Source organism: Stigmatopora nigra, chromosome 1 (assembly GCF_051989575.1).
Source record: "Stigmatopora nigra isolate UIUO_SnigA chromosome 1, RoL_Snig_1.1, whole genome shotgun sequence".
Classification (NCBI taxonomy): Eukaryota; Metazoa; Chordata; class Actinopteri; order Syngnathiformes; family Syngnathidae; genus Stigmatopora; species Stigmatopora nigra.
Genome location: NC_135508.1, coordinates 15,315,500 through 15,343,349, shown reverse-complemented (window position 1 = coordinate 15,343,349; position 27,850 = coordinate 15,315,500). Strand labels below are relative to the sequence as shown.

Here is a 27,850-nt window from a genome sequence, read left to right as displayed (position 1 = left end):
TGGAAGCCGATAGAGATCAAAATAGTAACAAATATATGTCCTGATTTTTGCTTGCAGGCAAAAATATGTTTTGGAAAATACAATTTTGACTTAAAACCATGCATTATATACATATATTACTATATATTAGTTGCAAATAATATTTCCTTATGTATTTTCATTACATTTTTTGACTACAAAAGCTTATTTTCATGTCTGCCTTACCAAATTCTGGACAACAGTTTGCAGACCACTGCCGCCGGTGCGTTCATGAAAGATATATACGGAAGGCTTTTACATTATTAAACGTGGGCGCCTAACATTGAAACCAAAACATGCATTTACCTTGAAAACTATTCCAATGATACAAGACTAACCGCGTCTAAGTATTGGTAGACGCTCGCCTTTATTTGAAATGGATCCTGTTTACTTAATAGCTCATGTGTCCTATAGAATAGATTCGTCTGCTAGTTTAGCTTAGATGTTCACTCTTTTTGAGTTTTAGCTAATAAACAGTAACATCCTTCTTTCAATTCATTGGATTCAAATGGAAGATTCCTTCGATTGTGGTGCTGATATTACAGGTGGAGTAAAAATTTAAAACTGCAAAATTTCATATTTATTTAAAAAATAAAATAAAAACTTTGCTGTGACTAAATTGTCTGTTGACTGTGTTTTACAGATCGGGCCAAAGCTTTCTGGGCCGAGGAAGATGTTGATCATGTTTTTAATATTATGTTCAGTCGTTTGGATCAACTTCGAGAAGTCCTGATGGCGAACACTGCAACTGACAAAGGTTCATTCCATCTTCTCTTTTTCTGTGCCAGTTTGCTTTACTGTCTGACGTTTACTTATGTTCCATTAGAACGGGTTCAAGCTTTGATGCTATACGAATGCCTGGAGTGGAAGCCTGAGTCTCCTGTGAGCAACACTCCAGTGGTTCAGATGGTCATTGGTGCCGGTAACTATATTTGACACCGATGATCATACAGAAGATTGGTGTAGTGAGTGGTTAGTGCATCGACCTCACAGCTCAAGGCCCCTGGGTTCAAATCCAGGTCACACCCACCTGTGTGGAGTTGCATGTTCTCTGTGTGGGTTTCCTCTGGGTACTCTGGTTTCCTCACACATTCCAAAAACATGCATGGTAGGCTGATTGGACTAAATTGCCGCTAGGTATAGGTGTGAGTGTGAAGGGGTTGTTTGTCTCTGTGTGTCCTGCGATCGTCTGGCCACCGATTCAGGGTGTCCCCCGCCTCGCTCGATATGTTCTAGCGCCACCCTAATGAGGATAAAGCGGTTCAGAAAATGAGATGAGATAATCATACAGTAATACCTTGAGATATGAGCTTCATGCGTTCCAGGACCGAGCTCGTATCACAAATCAAGTTTTTCCATAGAAATGAACTACTAAATACAAGTTAAACCCGTTCCCACCCGCCTAATAACAAACCACCAAACAATATGATATTACAATGGAAAAACATGCTTTTGAGTCTTCTAATTCACCACATATGCTAACAAAGTAACAAATACCTTTCCAATAGTTATGATTTGCAATAAAATGTGACATGTGACTTTCTTTCAAGTGTCAATGTTACATACACTAAGGCTTCTTCACTACATTTTGGCAAGATTAAAAAATGTTGACGATGTTGACTAAACTCCTGACTTTACCTGTCCAGATGGTCAATGTATACACCACAACTGTGCACCCACACATCCTTCATCAGTGGGTGAAGATGTGCCTCCCCTGCTGCCCATTGGCTCGCCATTCAAGTCACACGAGTGCTGCAAGGTTAGCTCGGCCTGACTGCCAAAATTCACCACCTGTTCTGAAATGGCTTTTCTCCCCCTTAGATGTGCTTGCCTACTTTACTTGACATGCGTCGGTACAGCAATTCGTATCGGACCCAGAATCCATTAAAGATTCCGCTGCTGTGCGGTTTCCAAAGGATGATGGCCACATCAGCGAGAGCACCTCGCAGGGTTTGGGCTGGTGAACCACAGCAGAAGGATGGCGAGAATGATGAGGATGAGGATGAAGACGAGGATGATGATGAGGACGAGGATGAAGACGAGGATGAGGACGAGGATGAAGACGACGAGGAGGAAGAGGATGAAGAGGAAAACCACCGGGACGTCATTTACAAAGCTCCCTGTGGCCACAGACTCCGTAATTATGACGATGTGATGAGCTTCCTGTTGGCTACTGAAAGCTTCAATGTGTTGCAGGTTTGCTGATTTTTCTATTCTTTGCCCATTTTCACAAGTGTTCAATATGTGCGACACGGTTCAGTCGGTGGTCACGATCTTGCAAAGATGTCCGCTTTAAATTTTGGTTTGAAAGTTGGTGAAATCTATCCAACTTTTCAATGGAAGCCTGCTTTCCAGTCTTGAGCAAATTATGACAGAAAATAACAGTTGAATTGAATTGAATGGTTTTATTGTCATTATACAACTATAATGAGATTTCAAACTCCATCATGAAAAGCATAAACAACAACAAACAAACAAATAAATAATACATAAATAAGTAATAAATACATAAATAATTAGTCAACATTAGTAGTCATCAAAATAAATAAAAACTTAAATCTACAAAGGAAAATGATTTCTTAAACTGAGAAGATAGATTTGAAGTATGAAATCTAGAATTATATTTTGTGACAGTAAGGTTATTTCAACAAGAATTGCCCGAATTATGCCTGCAAAAATGTCAATTTTCAAGAGGAACAACTTGTATGTTGTCATGGTGACATCTTTTTGTTATTCATCAGACTAAATATTTTGACACTGGGAATACTGAGACATGGTGTCTTTTTTTAAGTGTTTTTAAGCACCGTGTCATGCACTCATACTGCTTAAATAAAACAGCCAGTCTCTGAAAATGAATACAGTAATCCCTCAAATATCACGGTTAATGTAGACCAGACATGGCCGCGATAATCAAAAAATCGAAATAGGGTCACCTTGATTATAACTACCTTTTTTATTTATTTTTTCTTCAGTGCTAAATCTTAGTAGCAAGCGAAAGACGCGTTTCAGCGTGGATTTCCACAGTTTTATGAAAAAAAATCTTCAGTGCTGAATCCTAATCGCAAGCGGAAGACGAGAGTGGCTTCCGCTTGGGAGTTGCAGCAGGGAATTTCACATTTTTATTTCAAAAAGAAAAAATTAATAGCAAAAAAAAGTGAATTTGCGATAAGTGAAGTCGCGATAATCGAGGGAAGACTAATTGATGTGATGATTGAAGAGTGACCCATACTTGATGATATCTCTGGTTGATTGGAGATGCCTTGTGTTTCTTCTAGTTGGACTTTTTCTCCTTCAACAAGGCGGTGCAGTTGGCTGGAGGGGAAGCACGGGGCAGCCGTCTTGACCTAAGCCGAGGCTTGGAACCGGTACCAGTGGAACTGTGTCCGGGCCCCGATGATTCCCAGCCAGCTGAATTCAGCTATCGGAAAGACCGTTGGCCACATGGCTGTTTCTTGACCCGTGGACCTGTGTTTCACACTTGTTGTGAGTGCACAGATGGGTGTTCGGATGCACAACACTGCTCCTGCGTGGCCAAGACGGGAGTTGGGAAGCATTACGAATATCACAGACTCACCCGTCCCTTGGCGTCTGGGTAAGTTCAAAGACAGTTTTGTTGCATAAACCACACCGTAATTCTGAAACACTATTTGACATGAAGTTAATGCCAGTTTTACAGTCCTGCTGTCAAGAGCAAAAATTTGGGTATAAATTACCTACAGTACCCTCCCGTAAATGTTTATTTCCCATTGTTGTCACTGGATGACGGCAAATAATTTTTATTTTATTTTTACCTTTTTTTTTTAGCTTTAAGCATATTGATGCATATTGAACATGCATTGAGAGAGGAAGGTTGTGAGTAAATGATAAATAATTGATTTCTTTATTGATTACCTACAAATAAGAAAAAAAATACAACCCCAATTCAATAGTTTGCAAATAATGTTCATCTATTAAATTTATGTCTTTGTAGTGTATTCAAATAAAGTTGCTTGTATCCCTTAATTTAAAAATAAAAATTACACATAGTACATACTCATTATACATACAAAAATAACCTTTTTTACTCGCATCCTCTGAAAATAATAATATTAGCTCAATACCCCAGCAATTGGAGTTGTAAAAAAATCTTTAACTACTCTCTTGTTATGTTTTCATTGACATTTGAGATTTTTTTTTAACTCTCAATGAAATATTCAAGAGAAAAAGCTCAATCAGGAAACAATCTAGATAGTACTATATCAAAAAATAAGTTCATGAACTTTCTTTTATCTGCCACATAATTTAACGTGATTGACAGACAGCACATTTCAATTTCTTCTTTGTATTATCTCTGTTATGGATAAACAAAACAAAAAAGTTAATTGTATACTGTATATAACAACAGGCTATATGAGTGCGGGCCGTGGTGCAGCTGCGATCGTGCCCGTTGCCAGAATCGACTCGTCCAACGAGGAATCCGAGTCCGCCTGCAAGTGTTCTGGACCGAGCATTGTGGTTGGGGTGTGCGTTGCTGTGATGACTTGGACGCTGGAACATTCGTGTGCATATATGCAGGTGACACAAACAACACTTGACCCCAATTTATCAGCTAGATCAGTGTTTCAGAAGCTCTTTTGAGCCGTGGCAACTTTTTGCATTGAAAGAATATCAAGAGACCACCATTTAAATATCTTTTAATTTAAAACTATGTCGCCTATATTAACAAAATGTAATTCTTACTCATTGGTCTGTTCACATGCTCAGGTGTGATCCTCCAGAAGGCCCAGCGACCAATTGAGCCTCCAGCACCAAAAACGAGCAGGGTAGAACTGCCGTCAGATGATGAGGTGGAGGTGGTGACAGAATGGCTAGCACCCCCGGTGGTGGAGGGGAGTAACTTGCTGGAAAACACTGATTCTCCCACTTCGCCACCACTGCATGTTCCAGTAATCCAGCGACCGCCTGACATAAACGCACGTCAGAAAGACGAGGTGGTGCAATCTTCAGGCAAGGAAAACGACACTGACGACCATGGAATGAGATTGAAAACGAGCAAAAACCCTGATGACGTGTATTTGCTGGATGCCAGAAAGGAAGGAAACGTTAGCCGCTTCATCAATGTAGGTAGAAGACACGGTGAAACAAATATTTACATATATGTCTTAGAACATTTCCCTTTTTACTTATTATCAACTGAGAAATTCTTGTGATATTAATGACCACATTTTTGTTTCCTACAGCATAGCTGTCAGCCAAACCTCTTCATTCAGAATGTCTTCACCGACTCACACCACCCCAATTTCCCTCTCGTTGCCTTTTTCACCAACAGGTAAGAAAGGACACAAGTGACTTATAGTATGTACTTTGATGGGCCCTAATAATGTTTGTGTTTGTATAATAGTGTGGTGAAGGCAGGCACTGAACTGACATGGAATTATTCATCGGACACAAGCACGGTAACACTGGCTGAACAACATGAAGTGCCCTGCGTCTGTGGCACTGATGGCTGCCTAGGTCAATTCCTGGAGGAAAACCTTTGTGAAACGTGAACTTAGATTTTAGGAGACCATAGTGATCAATTGACTATTCTATTTTTTTAGACATTTTTAAATTTGTTTTCTTAATAAAATCCAGTCAAAAAACAAACTGGTTTATTCTTTGCTGCAAATATCGCATCAACCGTGCAATATTTGTGGCATGGGTGGCTGCAGGTTTTCATTCCAACTGATGAAGAGGATACATTTTTACTAAGTTGGAACAAAAACTTGCACCCACTGCGGAATAGTTTGAAAAGCCCTGATTCAGAGATCGTCGGCTGCTCTCTGCCATCGCTAGAAGACATTGCCAACCCCCGATACCTCAGAAGAGCCGGGTCCATTGTTGGAGACCCATACCACCCTGGACACGGCCTGTTCCAGTTGCTTCCATCTGGCAGACGCTACAGGTCCTACAAAGCATGGACAAACAGGCTCAAGGACAGCTTCTTCCCAACTGCCATCAGGTCTCTGAACCTGCAGCAACACGTGACGTGACGACTACACATATCCCTACTATGAAATTAAGTCAAGTCGAATTGAAGAAACAGGAAGGTCGTTTGGTGCAGATCTACCTTCCACAGGATGACTGAGGGAGGGTAAGTATAAAGACTGAGAGGTAAGTGATCCATCTTATTCTTGTTGGCATCGGTGAGGCAACTTGTAGTCGCCGGAAAATGGCGCTCAAGGCGGAGAGCTAACAAGTATGAATATGTCATAAATAAATGTCATAAATGTGTCTGGCCTGGGAAGACGAACTTGTGGAGAAGCACTATACAATTTCGTCATACGCTGCTGAGGGTATGATGACTACTAGGCTTTTTGTCAAGTCAATGATGACGACAATGCCTATGTCTGATTTTCATTTTTTCATTTTTTTTTCAGAGTATGAAAACAAAAAAAAGATAGGCCAAAAGCACCCATTTATTTAATTGATGTGACAGCTTACCAAGCCATCTAGCTCAGTGGGCTGAGTGTAAGAAAAATAACTGATGCAAAGTCCATCTGAGAGCAAATACAGACACAGTCTGGATAGAACAGGAACAACAACAAAAAAATCTACAAACAGGCGACTGTCACAGAACAGAGCAGCAAACAGGTGTTTCTGCACCACCACTATTCAGTTTCGTCTGACTGTAGATTTTTACGCTTGAATGGTGCTCTTGGCGGTGAAGGCCATGTAGTACAGGAGGATTCCCATTAGCGCTGCGACCACCTCAGTGGAAACCCACGGGCCACTCCACACACCCTGAAAGGCACAACGGTACAACATCAGTACACTTTTTTGCTTTTTCAATGGCACAAAAGAACAATCTGATAACATCTGAAGGTTATTTTAGGTCTGATCTGAATGTATCTATTAGGAAATCATAATTCAGATCTCAATTTGCAGTTTTCTCACTGCTGGTCTAGAAGGTAAGAAGTGGGCTAAGACTAACCCTGTGATCCACGTTGACCAGGAATAGAGGCTGGATGGTGTTCACATCTTCGTTGTTTCGTTGAGCCTACAGAACACACATTTTTCTATTAAACAAAGAACAAAACAAAACAAAAAGTTTTTTGGGTCTAACGCTGACCTTGCGCAGCGCACTGTAGGATTCCTCGTCAAAGAACTTGACTTGATAAGTTCCGGAACTGGCCTCTTTGTGAGGAAGACTCCAGGACACCTACAATCAAGTAAAAACAAAGACATGAAAAAAATTCATTATGCTTTTATATAGTTATTCTTTTATGTTATTCAGTATTTGATTAGGTAAGTAATTTGCTCAGTCAGCAATTTAACCCTCTGAAATTGTAGTTTATCCTAATGGGAATTTGGTGTCTAACACGGGCCCGGGATTTTTTTTTGTTGTCAAATAAGCTAAAAAAAAATCTATATTGAATATTAAAATGTAATTCCACCATAGCCATAGCATCCATGTGCATGTACATATAGGAATCCCTCAATTTTCGTGTCTTCACTTATTGCAAATTCACTACTTTGTGATTTTTACCACTATTATTATTTTTTTTAAGTTTAGAAAAATCCACGCTGAAACTCGAAAGGGGTAGCCTCTCGTTACTAGAACTCAAAAATGAAGAAAAAAGTTACAATGGGGTGACCCTACTTCGCCATTTTTCGACTATCGCGGCCATGTCTGGTCTACATTAACCGCGATATTCGAGGGATTACTGTACATATAAAACGCATCACAGGAGCGAGACTCGGGTCGTGCTCGCACTTTAACAGCAGTCTAGGAACGCCTAACATCGTTTTTTGCTAGTTTGCACAATCACCACATGGACAATAATAAATACTGTCATTATTTGGTGTTGCTTATGTTTAATGGAAGTAGATCCCACAACCAGGGCCCCTTTTACAGAAAAAAAGTCATAGAAGTTGACCCAATAGCACACAATCTGCAACCTCTGCTACTTGGGCGACCAAGCACCTCACTTTCATGCATTGATTATCCGCTATTTATAATAGTGTATTGGATCTTTGAAGAAATATAACCGATACCTGGTACTTGCCAACATCCTGGCCTCTGGTCACAGGAAACTGTCTTCCATTGACGTCGGCATACAGGGTAACACTCTACAAAAGGGCAGCAAATGTAAGCAATAATTTAACATCATGTGGCAAATAAATGTGCACCATTCAATCGGTTGGCTGATTTAAGGCCTTTTGGGACGTCCATCAATCACTAAAAATATAGCTGATGTTGTCTTTCATGGTCATATGTGCAAATAAGTACACTTATTTTCATACTTTTGTGACCCCGTCATAATGATCGCCAATGTAATTATCTAAAACACAGGTGTCAAAGTGGTGGCCCGGGGGCCAAATTTGGCCCACTGCATCATTTTATGCGGCCCGAGAGAAAGAGTGCTGATTTTCTGTTTTAGAATCAAATTAAAATGAAGATTATAGATGTATATTACATTTCCTGATTTTCCCCCTTTTAAATCAATAATTGTAATTTTTTAATCCATTTTTTCCGTTTTTAGTTCAAAAAATATTTTGTAAAATCTAAAAATATATTTTGAAAAAGCTATAATAAAAATATCTCCCTCCGCGGCCGTTATAGATGTAATACGCGTGTTTGTCCGCCAGCTGGCGGACGGCAAGAGCCCATTCTACCAGAGCAGAAAGCCGTCCACTTTGTAGTACATTTGAGACTTGTATGTGTGCCCCGTGTGTGAAAATATTTGTAGCTTTTAATCATTTAAGAAGGGGAATTCAAAATAAAATAAGGATATGCATTTACTTTTTGGGGGATTTTGTAACTTGGATCTTTGTATCTCGAGTAACTCATTCGCATATAAAAAATGTTGTATCATGAAACCTTTGTACCTAGTGGCATTCATATATAGAGGTATAGATTCAATGTTTCACAATAATACAAAATTGATTGGTGTCTAAGGTAAATGCTGGAAAATTATGATTTTTTGAACACCTCTAATTACGATGGTCAGTAGTGGTATGAAGGGGGAAAAACTTAATGATTAACAATGGCCCCATGTTTCTTTGTGAAGTCTTTTCTGTTGCGCTGATCTTACCTGCGCTCCATTGGCACACACCAGGCTGAGCTCAACAATGAACACCGACTCTGCGGAGATGACAGCATCCGAGGTGGTGTATGTTGATGGGTTGATGACTGGATTCGTGCAGGTCTCTCCTGCAGCAAACATACGATACACTCAAGAAGCAGTTCAAGCGTTTCAACCTTCATGTTAAACCTTTCAGGTTGGTGTACATTTATTAAAAAATGATCAAGAGTTTAACTCTCTGCCAGCCCAAGTCACAGACTATGTGCTGTGGTAGTTAGCAAGTGGGAAAATCATGTTGAAAACACCCTTTTTTTTACTCACATCTCACTAGCACGTCATTTTTCAGTACGCGTAGAAGTAGTTTGTGCAAAAAAAAAACCGTTTAGCAGCTTCGAAGTTATATTACATGGAATAATCACATGGTAGTATAACAGATTCCCAGTAGTAATTCATTAGCAAAATATCTCCAGTGCATAAGGGGAAGCCGTGTCACTCCTTGCCGTCTATCTTACCCGAGCAGACGACTGCCAACATGGCGAGGAAGGCAGCAGCTATCTGGAACATCGTAGCTTTTTAAGTTTTACGTTTTGTGAGCAGAAATCAAGCTTTGGTGAAGTTCAATTAATTTGCAACGTAGCCTGTTCTGTGACTGCGGGTCAGGGAAGAGGAAAGGAAGTCGATTAGTCCACATCAGCAAAGCACGACCGTCACGTCAATGCGCATGTGCCATGATCTGGAAGTAAATCCATTTTCATAATTATTAAAACATTTATAGTTTGCTTTTACGTAACCGTTCAAGTCTGTTTTGTGTCATTTTTCTATATTGTGTATGTTACCTTTTGTTCCGGCCGTCACTACTTCACCCTGTCACATGTATATATTTGGTAACGTAAGGGCAAATTGAGAGTTTTTGAAGTGTGGCCATGCTGGAAAAAAACAATAAAAACTCAGTTTTTAGCGTTATCTTGTCTAATACAAAACTTACTATGATTTTTTTTGGTATTTACTGGGAATTCATTTCAATTAATTTAATTCGAATACGTATATGGAACATGTTGGCGTCATAGAGCAAGCAAGCAAGCGCTATTGCACTTCCTTGTCAATAGCCTTTGAAGGATTTTCAGAATGAAATAACCTTGTCGCGCCCAAGTAGCGTGCATGTGCGGGCTCACGGTATTTTACTTTGAAGGGTTTGTGCCTAGCTTTGACGGAAAAGAGTCAAATAATCATGGACGACATAGCACCGTTTCCTTTGCTATGCTAACTTGCAGCAAGCACATTGAAGAAGCTAGTTCGGGAGAGCGGCTCTTTTAAGTCGTGTAATCATTAGTATGAATTGATTTAGTGTTGTAATCTAGCGAGTGCACCACGTGAAAGTAAACAAAATGAATATACGAAACGCCAGGGTAAGCATGTTGTTACCATGACAGCTACTTACAAAAGTTTAGCGTAGCTAAGCGCGTCCTTTTAGCTTAATGAACGTGCTGATGCTAAATACATGAGCATCTGTGTGGACATTGTCGAAAGTTACATTATAAAATGAAATCGGAAGCAATGTGTTTATATTGACACTCTTGCTTTAAAATGTTTTGTGTTCGAAAACGTTCCCTCAAATAGTCTATCTGCTTTCATTCTAGCCCGAGGACCTTATGAATATGCAGCACTGTAACTTACTGTGTCTGCCAGAAAACTACCAAATGAAGTACTACTTCTACCACGGATTGTCTTGGCCACAGGTTGACTGCATTTCTTTGACATTTTACACTTTCCCCTTCTGTATATTTGACACTAATCTTTCTCTTGTCTCAGCTGTCTTACATTGCAGAGGACGAAAACGGGAAAATTGTGGGTTATGTACTGGCAAAGATGTAAGTGACTGTAAATATGACGCATTATTGAAAATCAAGTGTTAACAGGATCACACTATTTTTATTTTTAGGGAGGAAGACCCAGACGATGTCCCGCATGGACACATTACATCACTGGTATGTCTATACATCAGTATCCATACGTTCATACTATATTTTCATGTGTCACAATACAGTTATGTGATATATATATTTTTTCTAATTGCGATTTCTCTGATTGATCTTGTGATGGTGATTCCATTTATAATTTGAACAATTTTATAATTCCCCTTGGAATGAATGAATGTAAAAAAATGATGTAAATTAAAGCTTTTAGAAGTCTTGTCAGAAGTGGCCCTCTTTTAAATGTTCTATAATCTGATACCAATTTAATACTCACTCAAATCAACTTAACCGATGGTGAATACATTCCTGATTCTCAAAACCCCTTTTTTTCTTAAATATATATATATATTACTGACATTTCACTAAACCAACGTAGTGAAAATAAGGCGCTTTGTAATAAATGGTGCACAAAAGAAAAATATGTATACGGGCAAATAATAAACAGCATTCTTGGACATCTCCCAGGCTGTGAAGCGTTCCCATCGACGACTCGGTCTGGCTCAGAAGTTGATGGACCAGGCTAGCCGCGCCATGATTGAGAACTTCAACGCCAAATATGTCTCGCTTCACGTTCGCAAGAGGTATGGCGCACATTCATTGTCAGAACTGACAGGCTACCTGATAAACCTTTTTTTTTTTTTTAATAAAAAACATTTTTTTTGTCTTCACCACAGTAACCGGGCGGCCCTGCACTTGTACTCAAACACACTTAAGTTCCAGTAAGTCTCTTGAAATTTTTGTGGAAATTAGAAAGAGTTTAGAAGTTTTGTATGTGCTCTTCCAATGTTTGTGCCACAATGAGCATGGTTCTTTTTCTTGTGCAGGATCAGTGAAGTGGAGCCCAAGTATTACGCAGATGGGGAGGACGCCTATGCCATGAAGAGGGACCTAGCCCACATGGCAGATGAGGTAAAAACAGAAAATAAATCAAGAAATGATGGAAGGAGAATATGTGAACCTCAAATGACTATAATTGTGTGAATAGAATTGTAATGTCCCTTAGCTGAGAAAGCCCTGCCCCCGCCTGCCGGGACAGGAGGGGCCATCAGTTTCCACTGACCTGGAGAGAGAAAACGGGAGGGACAGTGGCGGGGATAGCAAAGAACTTAGTGAAGTCAGCGAAGCCACCGAAAGTACGGACGTCAAAGATTCTTCTTCGGATTCCCAATGACGTTTGTAAGCTTTTTTTTTTTAAACAATTAAATTCCATCTTTTTTTGTATTCCTCTAGTTGATAAAGTGGTTATAATCATGACATGAGGAGTGTTGAAAAGCCCCATTTTTTTCTTGTCTTTGTTTTCTGAACAATCTCATCAAACTGTGTAACGCACTGATGCTAATTATTATGTTACCATAGTGTAGTAAGTGATACCTTTGGAAAACACTACTTGCACAATAATAAAACTATTGGGGAGAACTCACAAAACATCAAGTGTAGCCGATTTTTTTTTACAATAAAAGTTTATACAATTTAATTTGACCGGGGGTCGTTGATAGCCAGGATTCTGTAAGTGTCTGCACCCCGTCTGCGCGTCGTAAAATTCATTATTGGCTGGTCACTTGATGACATCACTAGATGACGAATATCGCGAGATTGTCCGCACCCCCTGCTGTGTCACTACGGTATCGCATGGACGATCAACATAACTCTTACATTGCTAGGATTCTCTGTCTGCGCCCCGTCTGCGTCGTAAAATTAATGGATGGTTCTTTCAATTGGTTCATTTTTAGTGGTTTATGGTTCGTTTTAGAAATTTTTAATTTGTAATCTTACTCAATCACGGGAGTAAAAAAATATATTTTTAGTATTGCAGGTTTACAAAAAAAAAGGTTACAAAAATATTTGTCTACGTAATTCGCGATTTTCCCACAAAAAAAAAGCATACGATGAAAATAGACACAAAAATAAAATAAGAAAACCTGATCGACCGTCTCTGGTCGATTATGCTTACTATGCTACCTTTATATTTTAATGAATTTACTACCTATAACTTCAGGAAATAATAACAAAGTACGTACTTCAATTGCAGGATGCTGTCACTAGATGGCGTCATAGCAAACATATCAGAGACAAGGCTCTACTATACAGACAATGTGAGGAGTTTGGGTTAGGGGTTAGGGTTAGGGGTTAGGGTTAGGGTTAAAGGTTTATGATCCATTTTGGGTTCAATTTTTTGCTTGTTTTACTGTTCTTAACTAAGTACCTGGCCACATGTCATCACCCAACAGTTTGTGCCACAAAATAACTTAATATTTTTCTACACAATAACGATCAGCCAACTGAAGCACTTGAATAGAGATCTTAAATTCTGTATATCCGGTATATTTTGTAGACAACAACCGTCTCTTGCCTGATTCCACGCTTCATTTGTTTAGCCACAAAATCTTGGAAAGGGAGGAAATCAGGAAGTTCCATCTATTGCACACTTTTTTCGACTTGCCGTTTCTTTTTTTTTCCGGTTATGCAACATAATCTTGTTTAGAGGAAGTGTGTCAGTGACAAGTTCAGAGAGATTGATTCAGGCCAAATGGAAAAATCTGTTTGATGGTGCTAAAAAATGAACAAACTATTAGTTGGATTGTGCGTGTAAGATCAACAAAACAAGTTTTGATTTGTTTAGATGCCCGTGGCAAATCACTTTGACGTAAGAAGCAAACTGTTGGCTTCCTGCCTTTAAAGCAGGTACAAATTTCTATGTCTAGCTGATAATTAACTTTTAGTCTAAAACACAAGTTGGGGTTGGTTGTGACAACACATTGTAACAATTTTGATAGAGATGGCTGCAGTTCAGGATTTAAACAAATCTGATTGGCGTACATGGCACAGTAAAAATTGTTTTCCAGCAACTCTTAGTTGAATAAATACAAAATAAAAAACAAACAAATCCTAATTTGTGCATACTAGGGTTAAGACAGTAAAAATAAGAGTGGAGCATGCATGCACTGGCATGTAGAATTTGCATATTTGGTTAGTGCACACCCTATTTCTGTCATCACGGTGTTTCACACAGTAAATATCTATTTGACAAAATGTGTTCACTTTAATATTTCAATATATCAACACTAAATTGACCCCACATAAATAAAATATTAGATTTTGTTTTTTTAAAATGTTTTTATTACATCTAGGAGGGACTCTCTAAATCGCCAATTGCAGTCTATGGGAAAATATTTAGCTTCATTTGACATTGATTGTAATAGTGTTGCCCACATGTGTTATGGCAATAAAAAACTGTTTAAAATGAACTAATTGAAGGTTTTAAATTTGGGTGTGGAGATGAACGATTTAAAAAGCAAAATGATTAATAGTGAAAAATAAAATAATTCAGAATTAAATATTTTGTTATGAAATTAAAATTTCGGGGGGAAAAAATTGGAATATATTGGAGAAAAAAAAGATAATGACGTTGGAAGACAACTTTATGAGTGTAGACTGTATCTTGCCATGGGAATTTTGGTTTTGTTAAATACTTTTATTGTGACCTCACATATTTTTACTCTATGGCTACCATTGACAACATTAGACGTCTGCTTCATTTTAACTGGGATGGTCTAGAAACAATTCAATGACCTCTTCCAGTCACTCCCAGTTTAAATGGATTGGTCATTTATTGCTGTTAAAATGATTTCTCAATGTCAATTTTCCTCTTTTACTAACTACCTAAACATATACTCTGCGAACTGAGCATACAATGAATAAGATAATGGTAAATTTGATATAAATGTCCCTGAAAGTGTTAAAAAAATGCATACATTGCTTTCTTAAGAGTCATATTTTTTTTTTACAAAAACTTCAAATAACAAGGGACAACACCAAATGGAAAAAATGTCAGATTCAACCCACGATATTAAAAGATTCCCAGATAGAAATTGTAACAACCAACCCAATTGTCCCGTACAATGCATTAATCTGGCCCATTTAAAAAAACAATGTGGCCCCTGAGCATTAAGGTCTTTCCCATTCCAGGTTTAGGCACTAATCTCCAAGTCCACAGTTAAAAACTGACAGCAGCTGCTTTCAATGATGACCACTAATCAAAGCCTCTTGTGTTTTACAAGCTTAACTCACATGAGGCAAAGAAAAAAGTTGACCCCCCCTAAGCACTTTGCCGTCACCCAGACACCTCCCCAGCGCACGCGTAAAAACGACGTAAGGAAACAGAGCGAATGTGTGAGTCAGCACAGTGAATGAGAGCAAGAAAGTGAGAGATGAGTTCCACTCCACCCACATCTACCCACGTCCAATGTGAAGGGGGAGGTGAGAATTAAGTGGCGTTACTCAGCTGCCTGTTGCACTCTCACAAAACAACACAGGAAACAACAAGTCAAGGTAAGATGCAGACACACACACAAAACCTTGGTGTAAAAAGCCATATGCCCTCATGTGGTTTGAGCTTTGGCTTTTGACTCTTGAACTTGATTATATTGCCGCCTTCCTTCTCTTGGCTTATCACCAGCAAGTGAGTCACTGACTGAGGTGTTGGTTTAACTGGCGTGACATGGCAGACTACTATCGTCCAAAGGCGTCTTTTATCATGTTTAAAGACGGCACAACGTCTTCATGATGTCTTCATGCATTGTCAAAATGGACCCTGATCAATGACACTACTGTGACATTGTGTCTTTGATGACCCATATATGGCGCTCGTGACCTGTTGCTGGGTAGTGGGGGGGCTCTTTGAGATGTTTTGTATTGGTATTTATCAATGACACAAGTGGAAACCTATGTGCAATGACAAGCTGGGATATGGGAATCTCCCTGAAGAGGACCATTGCTAGTATATGTGTTTAGTCTAAGTGGCCTTTTGTTTATGTCAATTTCCTCACTTATCTTGGCTGTTCCTTTGGCTTTGTTTTTGGTTTCCTTTTCTGTGATCCTAGATCCACCTCTGTTTTGAATTAGAAGTTGGAATGGACAGCAATTTGAATGAGAAATGAAACATCAAGGTGCGAGGGGAAGTCAAATGAGGTGGTAGTGGTAGTGAGGGGAAGGGGGCTGTAAAAGTGTTAGTGTGTAAGTGTATGTGATATCAGGAGGTTATGGTTGGCCACAGGCTGAATTGTTTGAATTAAGGTTTCTGTCAAAAGAGCCATAGCTACATTTCAGCAGAAGAGAATGTTGAAGAGTCATGTGACATTCTAAATAGGGAAGTGGATGTACTTGTATTGATCACGCAAGAAAACAGTGGCCTTCCCCTTTTTAACACAATGACTTAAGAAAAAAAAAACATCTTTCATGTGACTGAACACCCTTCACATCCAATGACAGCAATGGTGATTAGGAGTGCTGTTGTGCTTAACAACTATGGTAAAGCAGGGCCTACAGGCTGCAGAACTTAAGAACATAGTACATATTTATTGTCAGAGGAAAAAGTCCAATTTAAGTTTAAAACCCTAATTCATCAAAAGATCCCAAAGGGCTTCACAAACCAATGAGAACATTTATATCCACTTGATTAAATACTGGTAGTCTCATTTTAATGTATTCACAATTTGATGCAGTCTGTGTGAAATGTGTTTGATTTTTTTTTTTACATTTTTAGTGGACAAAAGTTTCTGCTGTTGTATGAATGGTGACATGTTAAGTAATCCAGTTCATTTTGGTTGGTAGTGATTGAGAAAAATAGATTGGATATTTGTGTGTCGCCATCACTGGAAGTCAATGTGTTAACCCTTCTATTGTGTGAGAAATCTACCCACATTTCTGCTAATGGATCAAATTTGAGCTTCAAATTAACTCTTAAAATTAAGTTTGACAATACTCAACGTTTGCAGGATCTTTATTTCAAGTATGACCTATTTCAAATGTAGTTATAAATAAAACGTACCATTTATTTTTGCATTCACAAAATTGAAAATGGGATTATTTTAACCTTAATACAATACAGGGGTTAATCATACCTTCTTCAATCACTACGTGACGTGATCGACATTATTTATTTTAAATGCACTATTTTTGGGACCTTCACTAAAAGGTGACATGAGTCTCGGGGTTGCCTAGCAACTTTCCTGCCTTTGATGTGAATGCAATGTTAAGATCAGTTGGAATACAGTACTATAGTTGTCTACTCATTTTATCGGACACATTTAGGAAATAAAAGTGATCCAGAACTTTGGACCGCACCCCTCATTTACCACACCATCAGGTGAGCTGGCAGTACTGTGGCCCTGTTATGCAACATATCATATACAGCAACTGGTTTAGCCTATACTACAGATGTGCTGCTAAGGACTATGATCGTTCACAACTTGGGCATGTTCTTGATGTCTTTACAAATCCAAAATATGGCATGAAAATTGTCCTTCTAAAATTGAAATGGTGCGGTTCTTCTCATTTTGTGTATTTAGTTTGACTACCATGAGTGCCACTGTTTACTAAGACCATCTTGTCTTCACAACAGCCAACCAAAACCTGGCCTGATCGTCACGTTACCCTCGGTCTGGTCTGGAAAGCCCATATTTGGAGTATTTACGCGCATTTACATGTCTTTCACATCAGCCTTTAGTAGGAAATCCAAACTTGATTGTATAAAGATTCCATAAGTGCAAAAGAATACCACCCCTTCATTATTTGATTCTAGAAATAGATTAAACATGACAATTTTAGCACAAAAACATTCACACTACTATCCAGTTGTCATTAGGCATTCATGCTGCGATATTCAAAATTTGCACCAGACTTTTTTGACCGTTGCCATGGAGCCAAACTCACTGGCAAACTCCAGTACTGTAAAAATTTCGAATAATTCCGGGCCTTAAGTTTGAAAGATGGGAGGTTGAGCCCCAGATTTTCCGTACTCCCAATGAACCAGATCGAGACTATCTTGTTGCACCCTTGTGCCAATGGAGGGGTGGATAGACCAGACACAATAATTCTCTTGGAGTACACCTTACTCTCTTGTCTCTAAGAGCCTTCTGAGCTCTCATAGCAGGAGCCAAAATGGTCTTCTTGACCACCTTTCTCTCCGACTCGGGCTAATCTAGCATCAGACCACTCCCCTGCATGGCATACTGGTACATTTTATGTCAGTGTCAGTTAGTTGGACTAAAGTGCAGTTGAAACTAGTGTTTTCACGATCTGATACGCAGTATCGTTGTCTGATATGGTATTTTTTTTTTGAGGATTACATCCAAACCAGAAGTAATGTTTTTAAAGTCTTATTGGCACCCCCTGTAACACCAAGGCTTACTTTAACACTTGGACTATAATAGAAAACATATTTTTTGCATTATTTTTACCTGGATGAAAAATCCTGGAATCAGCGATGGTGCAACATATCTGGAAAATGATTGGATTGGAAGTAAAAAAAAATAAGCCATGGGACATTCTTGGTTGGAGCAATAGTGCCTTGTGTTTTGGGGTACAAATAACAGGACCATTGGAGAAAAATTGGATCCTTTGTGGCAACACATTTGATTATTTTTCAGGTCACACTGTAGTAGTTGGAAATCAATTTCATAGTAGTTCAGCAGTACTCGTCAAAATAGGTATTTTTACATCGGTCTGGTTTCTTTGGAGACTAAGATGTGACAGTAGGAGCCCTGCCTGCCGTCAGTCTTCTAACCAATAATGATATGTATGTATACAAAATATGATGTCATGACAAAATCATGGTTTATTATTTTCTGTAAATTATATCATCACAAACACTCACTTTGTTCCACAGAAGTCCAGTGGGTAGGTGCAATCATGGCTTCCCAAGTGAAGCTCAGGAAGGACAAGTTTGGCATGGTGGACTATGACACACAAATTAAGGGTAAAACACCTAAAACAACTTATTGGGGTGTGGTTTGCTTTTATTGGTAGGTTAAATATTTGTATCATTTTCATTCCCTGTCTTTGACTGCAATAGACATTCAACCCATAACCCATAACTGACAATGAATCCTCCCCATTCACATGGATGAAGACAAAGGATGGAATTAGCCAATATAGTACCTGCAATCCGGTGTGGCATGTTTACATGCAATACTCTACCTTGGTTCATTAACATGCACTGTCCTGACCAAATAAATAAATAAATGAATAGATTGTGTTAAATGGGTTGTTTCAGTACACAAGTGAGTTGGTATCATAGTTAAGCAATACTTTGTGATTATAAATGTGTGATCTGGATACATTTGAAAAAAACTTCTTTATTTGTAATGTATATGGTTTATATTTGGTTAAAGCTAGTATGAAACATATTTAGGTGAAAAACAGGGTTTGGGTGTAGTAGTATTTGATTCCCCATTTGGCCTTGATAGAAGTCCGCTCTCAGCTGGTGGACCAACTGAAAGTGATGGATGTGCAGCTCGAGCAGAAGACCCAACATCTCCATGACTTTGCCGATTATTTGCGACGGCGAAGCGAGATCGAGAGCGAGTACTCCCGATCTCTGGAAAAACTGGCTGAACGATTTACCAGTAGGATCAAGAGGTAGCCTGTCTGTGTTATTTTAATGATGAACTCTGAAAATCACAACAAATGTACTCCATCTGTGCTGTTGGTAACAGAAAAGAGGCGAGCGGTCACTCAGTTGCTCAGTTGTGGCTGGCCTTGCTGTCACACACACGGCAGGAGAGTAAGGACCACATTCAGCTGAGTGACAACTGCTCCACTTTTCTCATTCAGCCGCTCTACCATTGCCTGGAATACACCCAAAGATTAGCCAAGAAGGTACCCATGTAGTAGGGAAATGAATTCACGTGTGACAATCACAAGTATCTTCAGTCCAGTTATAAGATATGGAACCAGTACACAAAACCGCATTCCAAGCATGCCTGTTCTTGGCTTCCAGAGTAAAGACATCTGCTCTCAGCTTCAGGATGGTCTACTGAAGGTGACTACAGAGCTTCAGACTGTGAGTGAGAAGAAATCAAAAGTGCTACGAGCAGTTTTTTTTTCTTTGTTAAAGCAAACAACAGACCAGTTAACACGTTTGTCTTTTTGCACCAGGCGTGGCGGACATACTCCCAGTACCATGGTGACTACCTGTGTGCAGACGGGAAGTTAAAGGAAGCCGAAAAACAGGAAGAAAAGCAGAAGCAAAATGCCAAAAAACTGGAACGACTCATTGAAAAGGTTAATATTTTATATAAGTACTCGTGATATCTCAAGTATTTGTATCCTCACCACTACTCCAATTTTCAAACCATTCTTTAGTGTGGATTTTAAAAATAATTGTCCATCGTAACTCCACTGACTCATGGTTTCAATGTGTACCTTGCAGAGCTTTAAAAAAAATACAATTTCAAATTCCATTCAACAAATTTTCCATGGGATTCTATTTTTTTTCCTAAGTCAATACAAATTTGAATAATATTTGTTGTGGGCGGCCCGTTTCATGAGTGGTTAGCAAGATTGCTTCACATTTCTGGGGTCGAGGGTACATTTCCAGGTGGGTCTTCAATATGTGGATTTTGCATGTTTTCCGGGTACTCTGCTTTCCTCCCACATCCCATAATATGCTTGGTAGGCGGGTTGAAGACTAAATTGCCCCTAGGTATTAGTGATGAAGAATGGTTGTCTGTTTTATGCCCTGTGATTGGCTAGCCACCAATTCAGTGCCCTCCACCTGGTGCCCATGGTTATATGGGATAGGCTCCAGCACCCCATTGACTGTAATGAAAATAAGCGGTTCGGAAAATCAATGCATATTTGTTGCTGCTCAGTGTGCGTTAATGGTTGGTGTTTAAAATTGCATGATGTGTATAGTAAATTGCCTTAACATTTAAACTATGAAACTGTTTTTGTTTTGTTTGGTTCGTTTGAATACTTGAATGTTTTTCTTTTTGGTGATTTGTTCTATATGCTGGTAGAGGCAGGGAAAAGTTCAAGATATTTACTTGAAGTGCAGCAAAGCGAGAAATGATTACCTACTCAACTTGGCTGCGGCTAACGCTTCCATGAACAAGTATTACCTCCAGGACATCTCCACTCTCATTGATGTAAGTCTGCATTTCTGCAACACCACATCTCTGACAACGTTTCTGTAATTTGCAATATAAAATTAAGCTAATTGTATGTTTTTATGTAAATTTGAAACCCCACAGTGTTCGGATGCGGGCTACCACATGTCTCTGAGCCGAGTGATGCAAGCGTATCTGTCCAGCCGGCGCCAGGTCCACCAGAACTTGACCACTGGACTACTAAATCTCCAGGAATCGGCGTCTGGGTTGGATCAGGGCCGGGACCGAGACGCTCTGCTGCAAGACCACCACGTCACTTTCTGTTTGCCTCTTCGCTTCCCCTATCAACCTCATGATGGAGACCAGGTGTGCATGACATGTTTTGCCTTTTCCTGGATTCTTTCTAATTTTCTTGGTCTTTAGCTTTCTGAGATCAGTGCTGTGGGTGAGATGAGGTTTGAGCTAGAGACCAGATTCAAGCAGATCCAGACTAGGCTCGGAGCAGTTGCGGAAGAAACCCAAGAGGTAAGGAATCATTTAATTTCTTCTCCTATCCCTTTGGGCTTCATTTCTGTGATCCACGGCAGGCAACCAAGACCATGTCAGCAGCTCAGTCTTCTTTGCTGGAAGCAGTGTACGATTTGGATTTAGAGCCCAATAGCAGCCAGGAGGATAGTACAGAAAACCTGCTGTCACGGCCCAGCGTGGCTCGCCGCAGAGCTAACCAGCAAGAAATAGAGAACTTATACATCACGGTGAGTTGTTTTAAAGTCACAGTTCACAATGTCGAAAAGTGTACCGCCTTTGGCTGTCTTGACGGTAAACGTAATCAACTTTAATGGCACCCTTTGAGTTCAGGGTGAAGAAGTTGCTTTCCCTTGTTTTATTTTTACAATACATGTTGTACTTTCTGGTGGGGCCTTCTAGTAACAACAATAACCCCGGAAAACAATTAACTCATTCTGAAGTCCATTTCAACTGGGATGGGGTGTTCATGTTTCACTATTATTGACGACAAGACGTCCCATCCAGGTTGACCAGTCATAATGGTTGGACGTCTTTTAGTGAAGTTAAGAATAATAAAGAAGGTTATTAAGTGGGAAGGTTAAATTGATCTCAATATTTCCTCTCACTGCATGAAATTTTTCCCCCTCCAGTTATTTATGTTCTCATAAAAGCACCAAGTAGCCATTTCAATTGTTAAGCTTTAATATGGGGAGATAAACATGGCAGTCATGGGCGATTCTTGCATATTTTCATTTATTTATTTATTCATTTTTATACAAAAAAACCCTAAATGTTATGTTTCCAAATATATAAAAATTGGGATGTCTTACTATTTAAAAGTATTTATTTTTAATTGATTTAAAAAAAAATCTTGATACAAGTTTTGGATCCCACCCCCAAAAGTAGTTGAAACCACAATTGTTGATAATGATTGGTTATTTTTTCAAATCACTTAAGATTATTTCTGCTAAATCCCAAAATGTGTTCTATTCTTTATGCTTTCCTAATCCTTTATGAGAAATAATCCTTGAATGCTCTTCCAGATTAAAAATGATCTGAAAATGGACCTTTAAACATATCTGATGCATGCCTCCTATGTGAATTTCCATACTCATTGACAAATGCTTATTTATCTTGCAGAGAGTCAAAGAGTTCCTAATTGGCAGTTCTTTAGAGGCCAAGCTAAAAGCCAAACACGACCTTCTTAAAGTTGCTGTGGAAAAAGGTAATGCAAATCCATCACACACTGTTCAAGCAAAGACCTCTACTCGTTACTAACTTATATATATATATTTATCTTTTAAATTCTACCATATCTCAGGCCAAGCACTAAATAAACATCAGCCAAAGTGAGTATTCCATCAGAGTTTAGATTATGCAATTTAAAAATGCTGAGCTTCCTCAAAATATATTTATATATATTTTTAAACGATGCTAAAGGCCATTATTTGTCATAAAAATGTTCAAGGAACATAAGTAGATAATTGTGTATACTTGGCATGCTTGTTTATGTTGATGTGAGAAAGCAGTTCATTTTCTCAACAGACACAATGGGAAGTCGGGACGTGTTCGAAAAAACCCTTCCAGTGGCAACTTGTTACATAACCAAAAGCTTTTCACTGGCGACATGTTATCATTCATGCAGGTAATAAAATAGAATATTTCAGTACCACCTATGAAGTGAGTTTACATGCATTTTATTATCTTTTCTTAGGATAAAACCAACCCAAAACACAATTAATAGTGAAAATAAATTTACTCTGGACTCAAAATTACTCAACACGCAACCATCAGTGACAGTGATAGATGTCCAATGCATTTTTAAAGTTGGAAGCAGGGCAGTAATCATTTACTGCCAGTTCCTCTCTGTCAGAATTGCAGTGATTGTTTTTAAAGTAATTTTCATTTACTAACTGCCAGAGTACATGCTCTTTGAGTGTCAATGTATAAAGAAAGGTTGGCAAAGGTAGAAACTCAAATTGGGACCATTCTGAGGTTTTGTGATTAGAATTGAATTGAATGCTTTTATTGTCATTATACAAGCATAATGAGGAATGTCTTATAGTGGTTACCTGAAGTTCAATATGACAGAACTTCCACCTACACACACTGGTCTTCTGCTTTTTGCTTTGGTTAAGTGTACAACTTTTGCTTTGTAGTTGTTTTTACAGCCGGCGGTAACTGCTGTGACAATTGCAGTACAATAACTATCATATATTGTGTAGACAAGATTAGTTCATGAAATCAAATATTGAGGCAATTGAGGCAATCCGGGTACTCCAATTTCCTGCGAATTCCAAAAACATCAACTCTCCGTGTATCTGTGAGTGTGAATGGTTGGCCTTCTCTTCGTGCCTTGCGATTGGCTGACAACTGACGGGAGCACCAGGGTATCTTGCACCTCTGGCCCAAGTCAACTGGGATAGGCTCCAGAATCCTCCCCCCCAGGATTTCAGAAAATGAATGAAGGAGTTCCAACTAAGAATATGGTGCAAGCTACTGTGTGTATATGCCTTATTTTGCATTCCTCTCATTTCAGGCATCAGGTCAACAGATTCCACTTGTGGTAGAAAGTTGCATTCGCTTCATTAATCTCAATGGTAAGCCCCAAAGACTGACTGAGTGTCAGGGGAGTGAAGGAGCTTGTCGATGAATGTCATTCACAATGAATTCTAGCCGCTGCTTTGTTCTCCAGGCCTCCACCATGAAGGCATTTTCAGGGTGTCGGGCTCTCAGATCGAAGTCAACACTTTGAGGGATGCGTTTGAGCGAGGTAGGTCTCAAAATTAGCTTTTATTTAATTAATTTTTTTAGAAAAGTCATCTCACTGACATTTAAGAGACAGTGATTGGTTGTTTAACTCAACTTTTAGGAGAAGATCCTCTCGCCGAACACAAATCTGAACTGGATTCGGTTGCAGGAGTGCTCAAGTTGTATTTCAGAGATTTGAAGAATCCACTGTTCCCTGTAGACAGCCTCAATCGGCTATTGGAGTATATCTGTGAGGTTTTTTTTTTTTGGACTATTTGGCACATGTTCTAAATTCTTTCCCATAATTCCAAATTCTCTATCTAATGCTCGAATTGCTCCATTGATGGCATTCTCTCATCTGCATTTTTCTCGTCAGACATTGAAAATGATGATGCGAGAGCTGAGCAGTTGAAAAGTGTCATCTTGTCCTTCCCCGAGCCGCTCATTATCGTCATGAGATACCTCTTCGCTTTTCTTCATCAGTGAGTGCAAACACCAAACTGGATGGGGAAAATAAATCATTTTGGGACTGTATTCACTGTTGTTTGTGCGGCATTCCCAGTGTTTCACAGTACAGCGATGAGAACATGATGCAGCCATACAACCTGGCCGTGTGCTTTGGTCCCACTCTGGTCCGAGGGACCCAGGATCAGAACCAGGACCACCAAAAAGAACAGCAGGATGCCGTTACCCTCCAGCCTCAGATCAACGCCCTGGTGAAAAACTTCATAGTCCAGCATGAATGTATATTTCCGGGGCAGAACGAGGTACGAGGTCCCGTGTATGAGAAATGCATGACGCTGGAACAAAATGACTGGTAAGGAATAGCTCAAGAATGTTTAATATATAGATGTATATATTTTAAAAAAAGGTGTCATGATGAAAAATGTCTTCTGGCTTTTTTGATGCAGTTCTTTTGTTCTCTCCCAGTGAGCCAAATGTTGAGGAAGGCGATGGCGATGTAGAATACTGCACAATTGGTGAGCTTGTTTCCGTTTTTACTTTTGGGTTTTAATAAAGCTATTATAGAACACCCATTTAAGTACTTTGGAATGTAAAATAGTGTTATTGGAGTACAAGCTCCGTAAAACTTGCTTTTTGAGATCGAGTTTCCAATTGCTGGTTGCCCTAAACCAGGGGCTTCAGACTCGGGTTGGTTCGCGGGCCACGTTAATGTCAACTCGATTTCATGTGGGCTGGACAATTTTAGATATAATATTTAGATTTTTTTTATGAATGGCTTAAAAGAACTGGATTAAAATCCCTGAATATTCAGTTTTTTATTGATCTACAACGATGTTTATTTTAGCTTTTTATATATATATATTTTAGATTTTACAAAATGATTTTTGAACTTAAAACACAGAAAAAAATGATGAAAAAAATAACAATTATTGATTTAGAAGGGGTCAAATCTGGAAATGTAATATACATCTATACTCATTCATTTGAATTTGATCCTAAAACAGAAAGTCGGCACTCATGATTTACTTTCCCGGGCCACAGAAAATGATGCGTCCGGCCAGAATTGGCCCCCAAACCGCCACTTTGACACATGTGCCCTAACCTATATGGCTGTCAACTTAAAAAAAAAAGAATATAAATCTAATTATGTGATGTTAAATCATCAACTTGAAGGGGTTGTTCTGGCAGCAAATGACTGTTCTCTCACTGGAGAAAAATCCAACATAAAATGAATTGAAAATCTATCCTTGTCAATGCCAGACCATGAATTAAATAAACCATGTCTGATCATGCTGCGAAAGCACTTACTTTACAGTCAAGTGAGTAAGCAACAATTTTGTATTAAAGCCAAAACATTCTATATATGGAAAAAACAAGTGACATTGGGTTATGGTGTCAAAAATATCAGTGGAACAGTCATGTGTATTAATATTTTGAAAAGTGTTTGGTACATTTGATTTCATTTATTAATTTTATCCATTGTTGGTTGTAAAGCATTGTTTACTACAGTGTAATTTTTGCAAGGACTAAGAGGTAGTCAGAAAATGTACAACTCAGTTTCTTGTTATACAGAAGTGGAAGCGGGACATTTGGTCAATCGCAGTAACTCGGCTACAGCATGCCTGCAGAAGAAGAGCGAAGCTTCCAAAGCTGACAAAAGTGCTTTGGCGGACCACCGCAGATCAGCATCGGGACCAGCCGCCGCCATGGTAACTTCGGGCGGGGCAAAGGTCATCCTCCAGATTCCAACTGGACCGCAAGGTCGGCCAAGGAGGATTCATTCTCCTGGTTTTGCACGCAGAGAGTGAGTGGCCACCTGTTCTTAAGTTTGTGATACTTCTAGATGAATGGATCAATTGACCACATGCTCTCATCTGATGTTTTTTTTTTTAACCTCCAAGACAGATGAACTCCACACCAAATGAAGTTGTCAAAGTAGACAAGGTTTGTGTGAAAGTCAAAGCTCTCCAAAGTAAAAATTTCCCATTATTTTGCAGCTTGATTTTCACTTAACGCTCTTCTTCTCTTACCACAGGAGGTGTGTCGCCAGATGGACTCGGTCTTCAAAGAACTTGTCTCTAAACATGCGCTACAAGAGCCCTCCTCTACTACTTTTCCAGGCAACCCAAAGGAAAGGAGGGTGTGAGAGATGGCCACATGGTTATACATTATTATTGTTGTATAAAACATTAAAGCTGTAAAAATGACTTGTAAGAAACAAGTATCCAATTATTGTGTGCATCCCAGACACAGTTGATTCAGATGGAATTGATGACAACTTGATTTTCTGGACAGGAAAGCTTAATTCCTGTTTCATTACAACTCTCAAATATTAGTCAGGTTTATCTTTATTTATTTATTTTTAGACATATGATCATTCATTGTAAGGACAATGGAGTTAGTTGTCCCATGGGGTGGTTGTCACACTTGGTAGAACTTGACCACTAGTGGGCGTTGTTGACATGATCATGATGGTTCACTAAAAACACAACTATTTACTATAAAGTCACGTATTTAATTGGCAATTTCTTTATTTGAGGTCAATTTTGACTTCTTTTTTTAAATGGGATTTTACACAATACATTTAAAGTTAATGTGTGACCATTTAAACAAATTTTAAGTTTAAGGTTGAGCTAGAGTTTTGATTCCCTAGAAAGCCAGATGCTAGTTTGACAATAGTTCAAATGATTCCTAGTTTCCATTATATTGGTGCTACAATGTAAAACATTTTTATCTGGAAAATCTGTTCTAATTGAATATTAATGTTGTGATGAAGTCTCGTTACCTTTACACGTTTGTCAAGAGAATAGAAGAGAAGAGAAACTTAAATCAATTTAGCAAGTTGTCCTTTTTTTTTAAAATCTTATTTAAATTCAACGACTATCAATGGTTATCACAAAGTCGTCAGACAAAAACAAAAGGATTAAATTCCAGCCCAGATTTCAAGTTTCCCAATGATAAATTATTATTCTAAGGTGTATTAATTGTATTCATGAAAAAGAAAAATAAGACAACCAACCCTGCACTTTCCTCAAGATTGCAATATGGTTATTCAATTCCTAAAATGCCACTTTTCCAAAAAGGGAACGATCCTAAATGACATTTTCATCCAAATCTTTCACATTTGCTGATTTCCATTCCTTCTTCAAATGTCACATGATCCTTCAGAGAAACCATCAAATAGTAGAGCATTTCAGTT

The 27,850-nt window shown here is 38.9% G+C and overlaps 4 protein-coding genes across 8 annotated transcripts; 3 read left to right on the top strand and 1 right to left on the bottom strand.

The window, feature by feature from the left end:
* The first annotated feature begins 194 nt into the window (after positions 1-194).
* setdb2 (SET domain bifurcated histone lysine methyltransferase 2) lies at positions 195-5,643 on the top strand. Its single transcript, XM_077726196.1, has 10 exons — positions 195-563; positions 662-775; positions 845-940; positions 1,665-1,777; positions 1,840-2,214; positions 3,294-3,610; positions 4,403-4,572; positions 4,762-5,117; positions 5,238-5,326; positions 5,399-5,643. Exons 1-10 carry the CDS (start codon positions 527-529, stop codon positions 5,544-5,546), a joined length of 1,815 nt encoding a protein of 604 aa, XP_077582322.1. The 5' UTR covers positions 195-526; the 3' UTR covers positions 5,547-5,643.
* Positions 5,644-6,437: 794 nt separating this feature from the next.
* On the bottom strand, positions 6,438-9,783 carry ssr4 (signal sequence receptor, delta). Its single transcript, XM_077726308.1, has 6 exons — positions 9,578-9,783; positions 9,075-9,193; positions 8,035-8,109; positions 7,109-7,198; positions 6,971-7,036; positions 6,438-6,780 (listed from the first exon to the last, which is right to left on the bottom strand). Exons 1-6 carry the CDS (start codon positions 9,627-9,629, stop codon positions 6,676-6,678), a joined length of 507 nt encoding a protein of 168 aa, XP_077582434.1. The 5' UTR covers positions 9,630-9,783; the 3' UTR covers positions 6,438-6,675.
* A 489-nt stretch (positions 9,784-10,272) lies between these two features.
* naa10 (N-alpha-acetyltransferase 10, NatA catalytic subuni) lies at positions 10,273-12,465 on the top strand. 2 transcript variants are annotated; one of them, XM_077717053.1, is made up of 8 exons: positions 10,273-10,471; positions 10,703-10,801; positions 10,875-10,933; positions 11,005-11,050; positions 11,504-11,619; positions 11,713-11,757; positions 11,863-11,947; positions 12,042-12,465. In XM_077717053.1, the coding sequence occupies exons 1-8, from the start codon at positions 10,451-10,453 to the stop codon at positions 12,207-12,209; spliced, it is 639 nt and encodes a 212-aa protein (XP_077573179.1). In that variant the 5' UTR covers positions 10,273-10,450; the 3' UTR covers positions 12,210-12,465. The 2 variants fall into 2 exon arrangements, with proteins under 2 accessions (XP_077573179.1, XP_077573187.1); XM_077717061.1 differs by having other exon boundaries at positions 10,274-10,471; positions 12,024-12,297.
* Positions 12,466-13,676: 1,211 nt separating this feature from the next.
* Positions 13,677-27,370, top strand: LOC144203432 (rho GTPase-activating protein 4-like). Of its 4 annotated transcripts, XM_077726890.1 has the most exons (23): positions 17,051-17,183; positions 18,466-18,614; positions 18,705-18,794; positions 19,285-19,456; positions 19,534-19,696; positions 19,818-19,880; positions 19,976-20,101; positions 20,839-20,967; positions 21,073-21,294; positions 21,352-21,453; positions 21,516-21,683; positions 22,576-22,660; positions 22,757-22,784; positions 22,981-23,080; positions 23,975-24,035; positions 24,131-24,208; positions 24,308-24,436; positions 24,563-24,668; positions 24,749-25,003; positions 25,117-25,166; positions 26,224-26,455; positions 26,553-26,595; positions 26,687-27,370. In XM_077726890.1, exons 3-23 carry the CDS (start codon positions 18,728-18,730, stop codon positions 26,795-26,797), a joined length of 2,490 nt encoding a protein of 829 aa, XP_077583016.1. In that variant the 5' UTR covers positions 17,051-17,183; positions 18,466-18,614; positions 18,705-18,727; the 3' UTR covers positions 26,798-27,370. The 4 variants fall into 4 exon arrangements, with proteins under 4 accessions (XP_077583024.1, XP_077582999.1, XP_077583006.1 ...); XM_077726898.1 differs by lacking the exons at positions 17,051-17,183; positions 18,466-18,614 and adding an exon at positions 13,677-13,720; XM_077726873.1 differs by lacking the exons at positions 17,051-17,183; positions 18,466-18,614 and adding an exon at positions 15,118-15,367 and having other exon boundaries at positions 26,687-27,369.
* The last annotated feature ends 480 nt before the right edge of the window (positions 27,371-27,850 follow it).

What these genes read in the sequence shown, in the direction of transcription:
- naa10 (XM_077717053.1), top strand. Translation starts at nt 10,451, where the DNA reads ATGAATATACGAAACGCCAGG. An exon ending in TGAATATACGAAACGCCAGG is followed by an intron (nt 10,472 to 10,702) that starts GTAAGCATGTTG and finishes CTTTCATTCTAG; the next exon opens with CCCGAGGACCTTATGAATAT. An exon ending in TCGCTTCACGTTCGCAAGAG is followed by an intron (nt 11,620 to 11,712) that starts GTATGGCGCACA and finishes TCTTCACCACAG; the next exon opens with TAACCGGGCGGCCCTGCACT.
- ssr4 (XM_077726308.1), bottom strand. Translation starts at nt 9,629, where the DNA reads ATGTTCCAGATAGCTGCTGCCTTCCTCGCCATGTTGGCAGTCGTCTGC. An exon ending in AGGATGTTGGCAAGTACCAG is followed by an intron (nt 7,199 to 8,034) that starts GTATCGGTTATA and finishes ACTTGATTGTAG; the next exon opens with GTGTCCTGGAGTCTTCCTCA. An exon ending in TGGTCAACGTGGATCACAGG is followed by an intron (nt 6,781 to 6,970) that starts GTTAGTCTTAGC and finishes TGTGCCTTTCAG; the next exon opens with GGTGTGTGGAGTGGCCCGTG.
- setdb2 (XM_077726196.1), top strand. Translation starts at nt 527, where the DNA reads ATGGAAGATTCCTTCGATTGTGGTGCTGATATTACAG. An exon ending in AAAGCTTCAATGTGTTGCAG is followed by an intron (nt 2,215 to 3,293) that starts GTTTGCTGATTT and finishes TGTTTCTTCTAG; the next exon opens with TTGGACTTTTTCTCCTTCAA. An exon ending in ACCCGTCCCTTGGCGTCTGG is followed by an intron (nt 3,611 to 4,402) that starts GTAAGTTCAAAG and finishes ATATAACAACAG; the next exon opens with GCTATATGAGTGCGGGCCGT.
- LOC144203432 (XM_077726898.1), top strand. Translation starts at nt 18,728, where the DNA reads ATGGCTTCCCAAGTGAAGCTCAGGAAGGACAAGTTTGGCATGGTGGAC. An exon ending in TGTAGAATACTGCACAATTG is followed by an intron (nt 25,167 to 26,223) that starts GTGAGCTTGTTT and finishes CTTGTTATACAG; the next exon opens with AAGTGGAAGCGGGACATTTG. An exon ending in CCTGGTTTTGCACGCAGAGA is followed by an intron (nt 26,456 to 26,552) that starts GTGAGTGGCCAC and finishes TTAACCTCCAAG; the next exon opens with ACAGATGAACTCCACACCAA.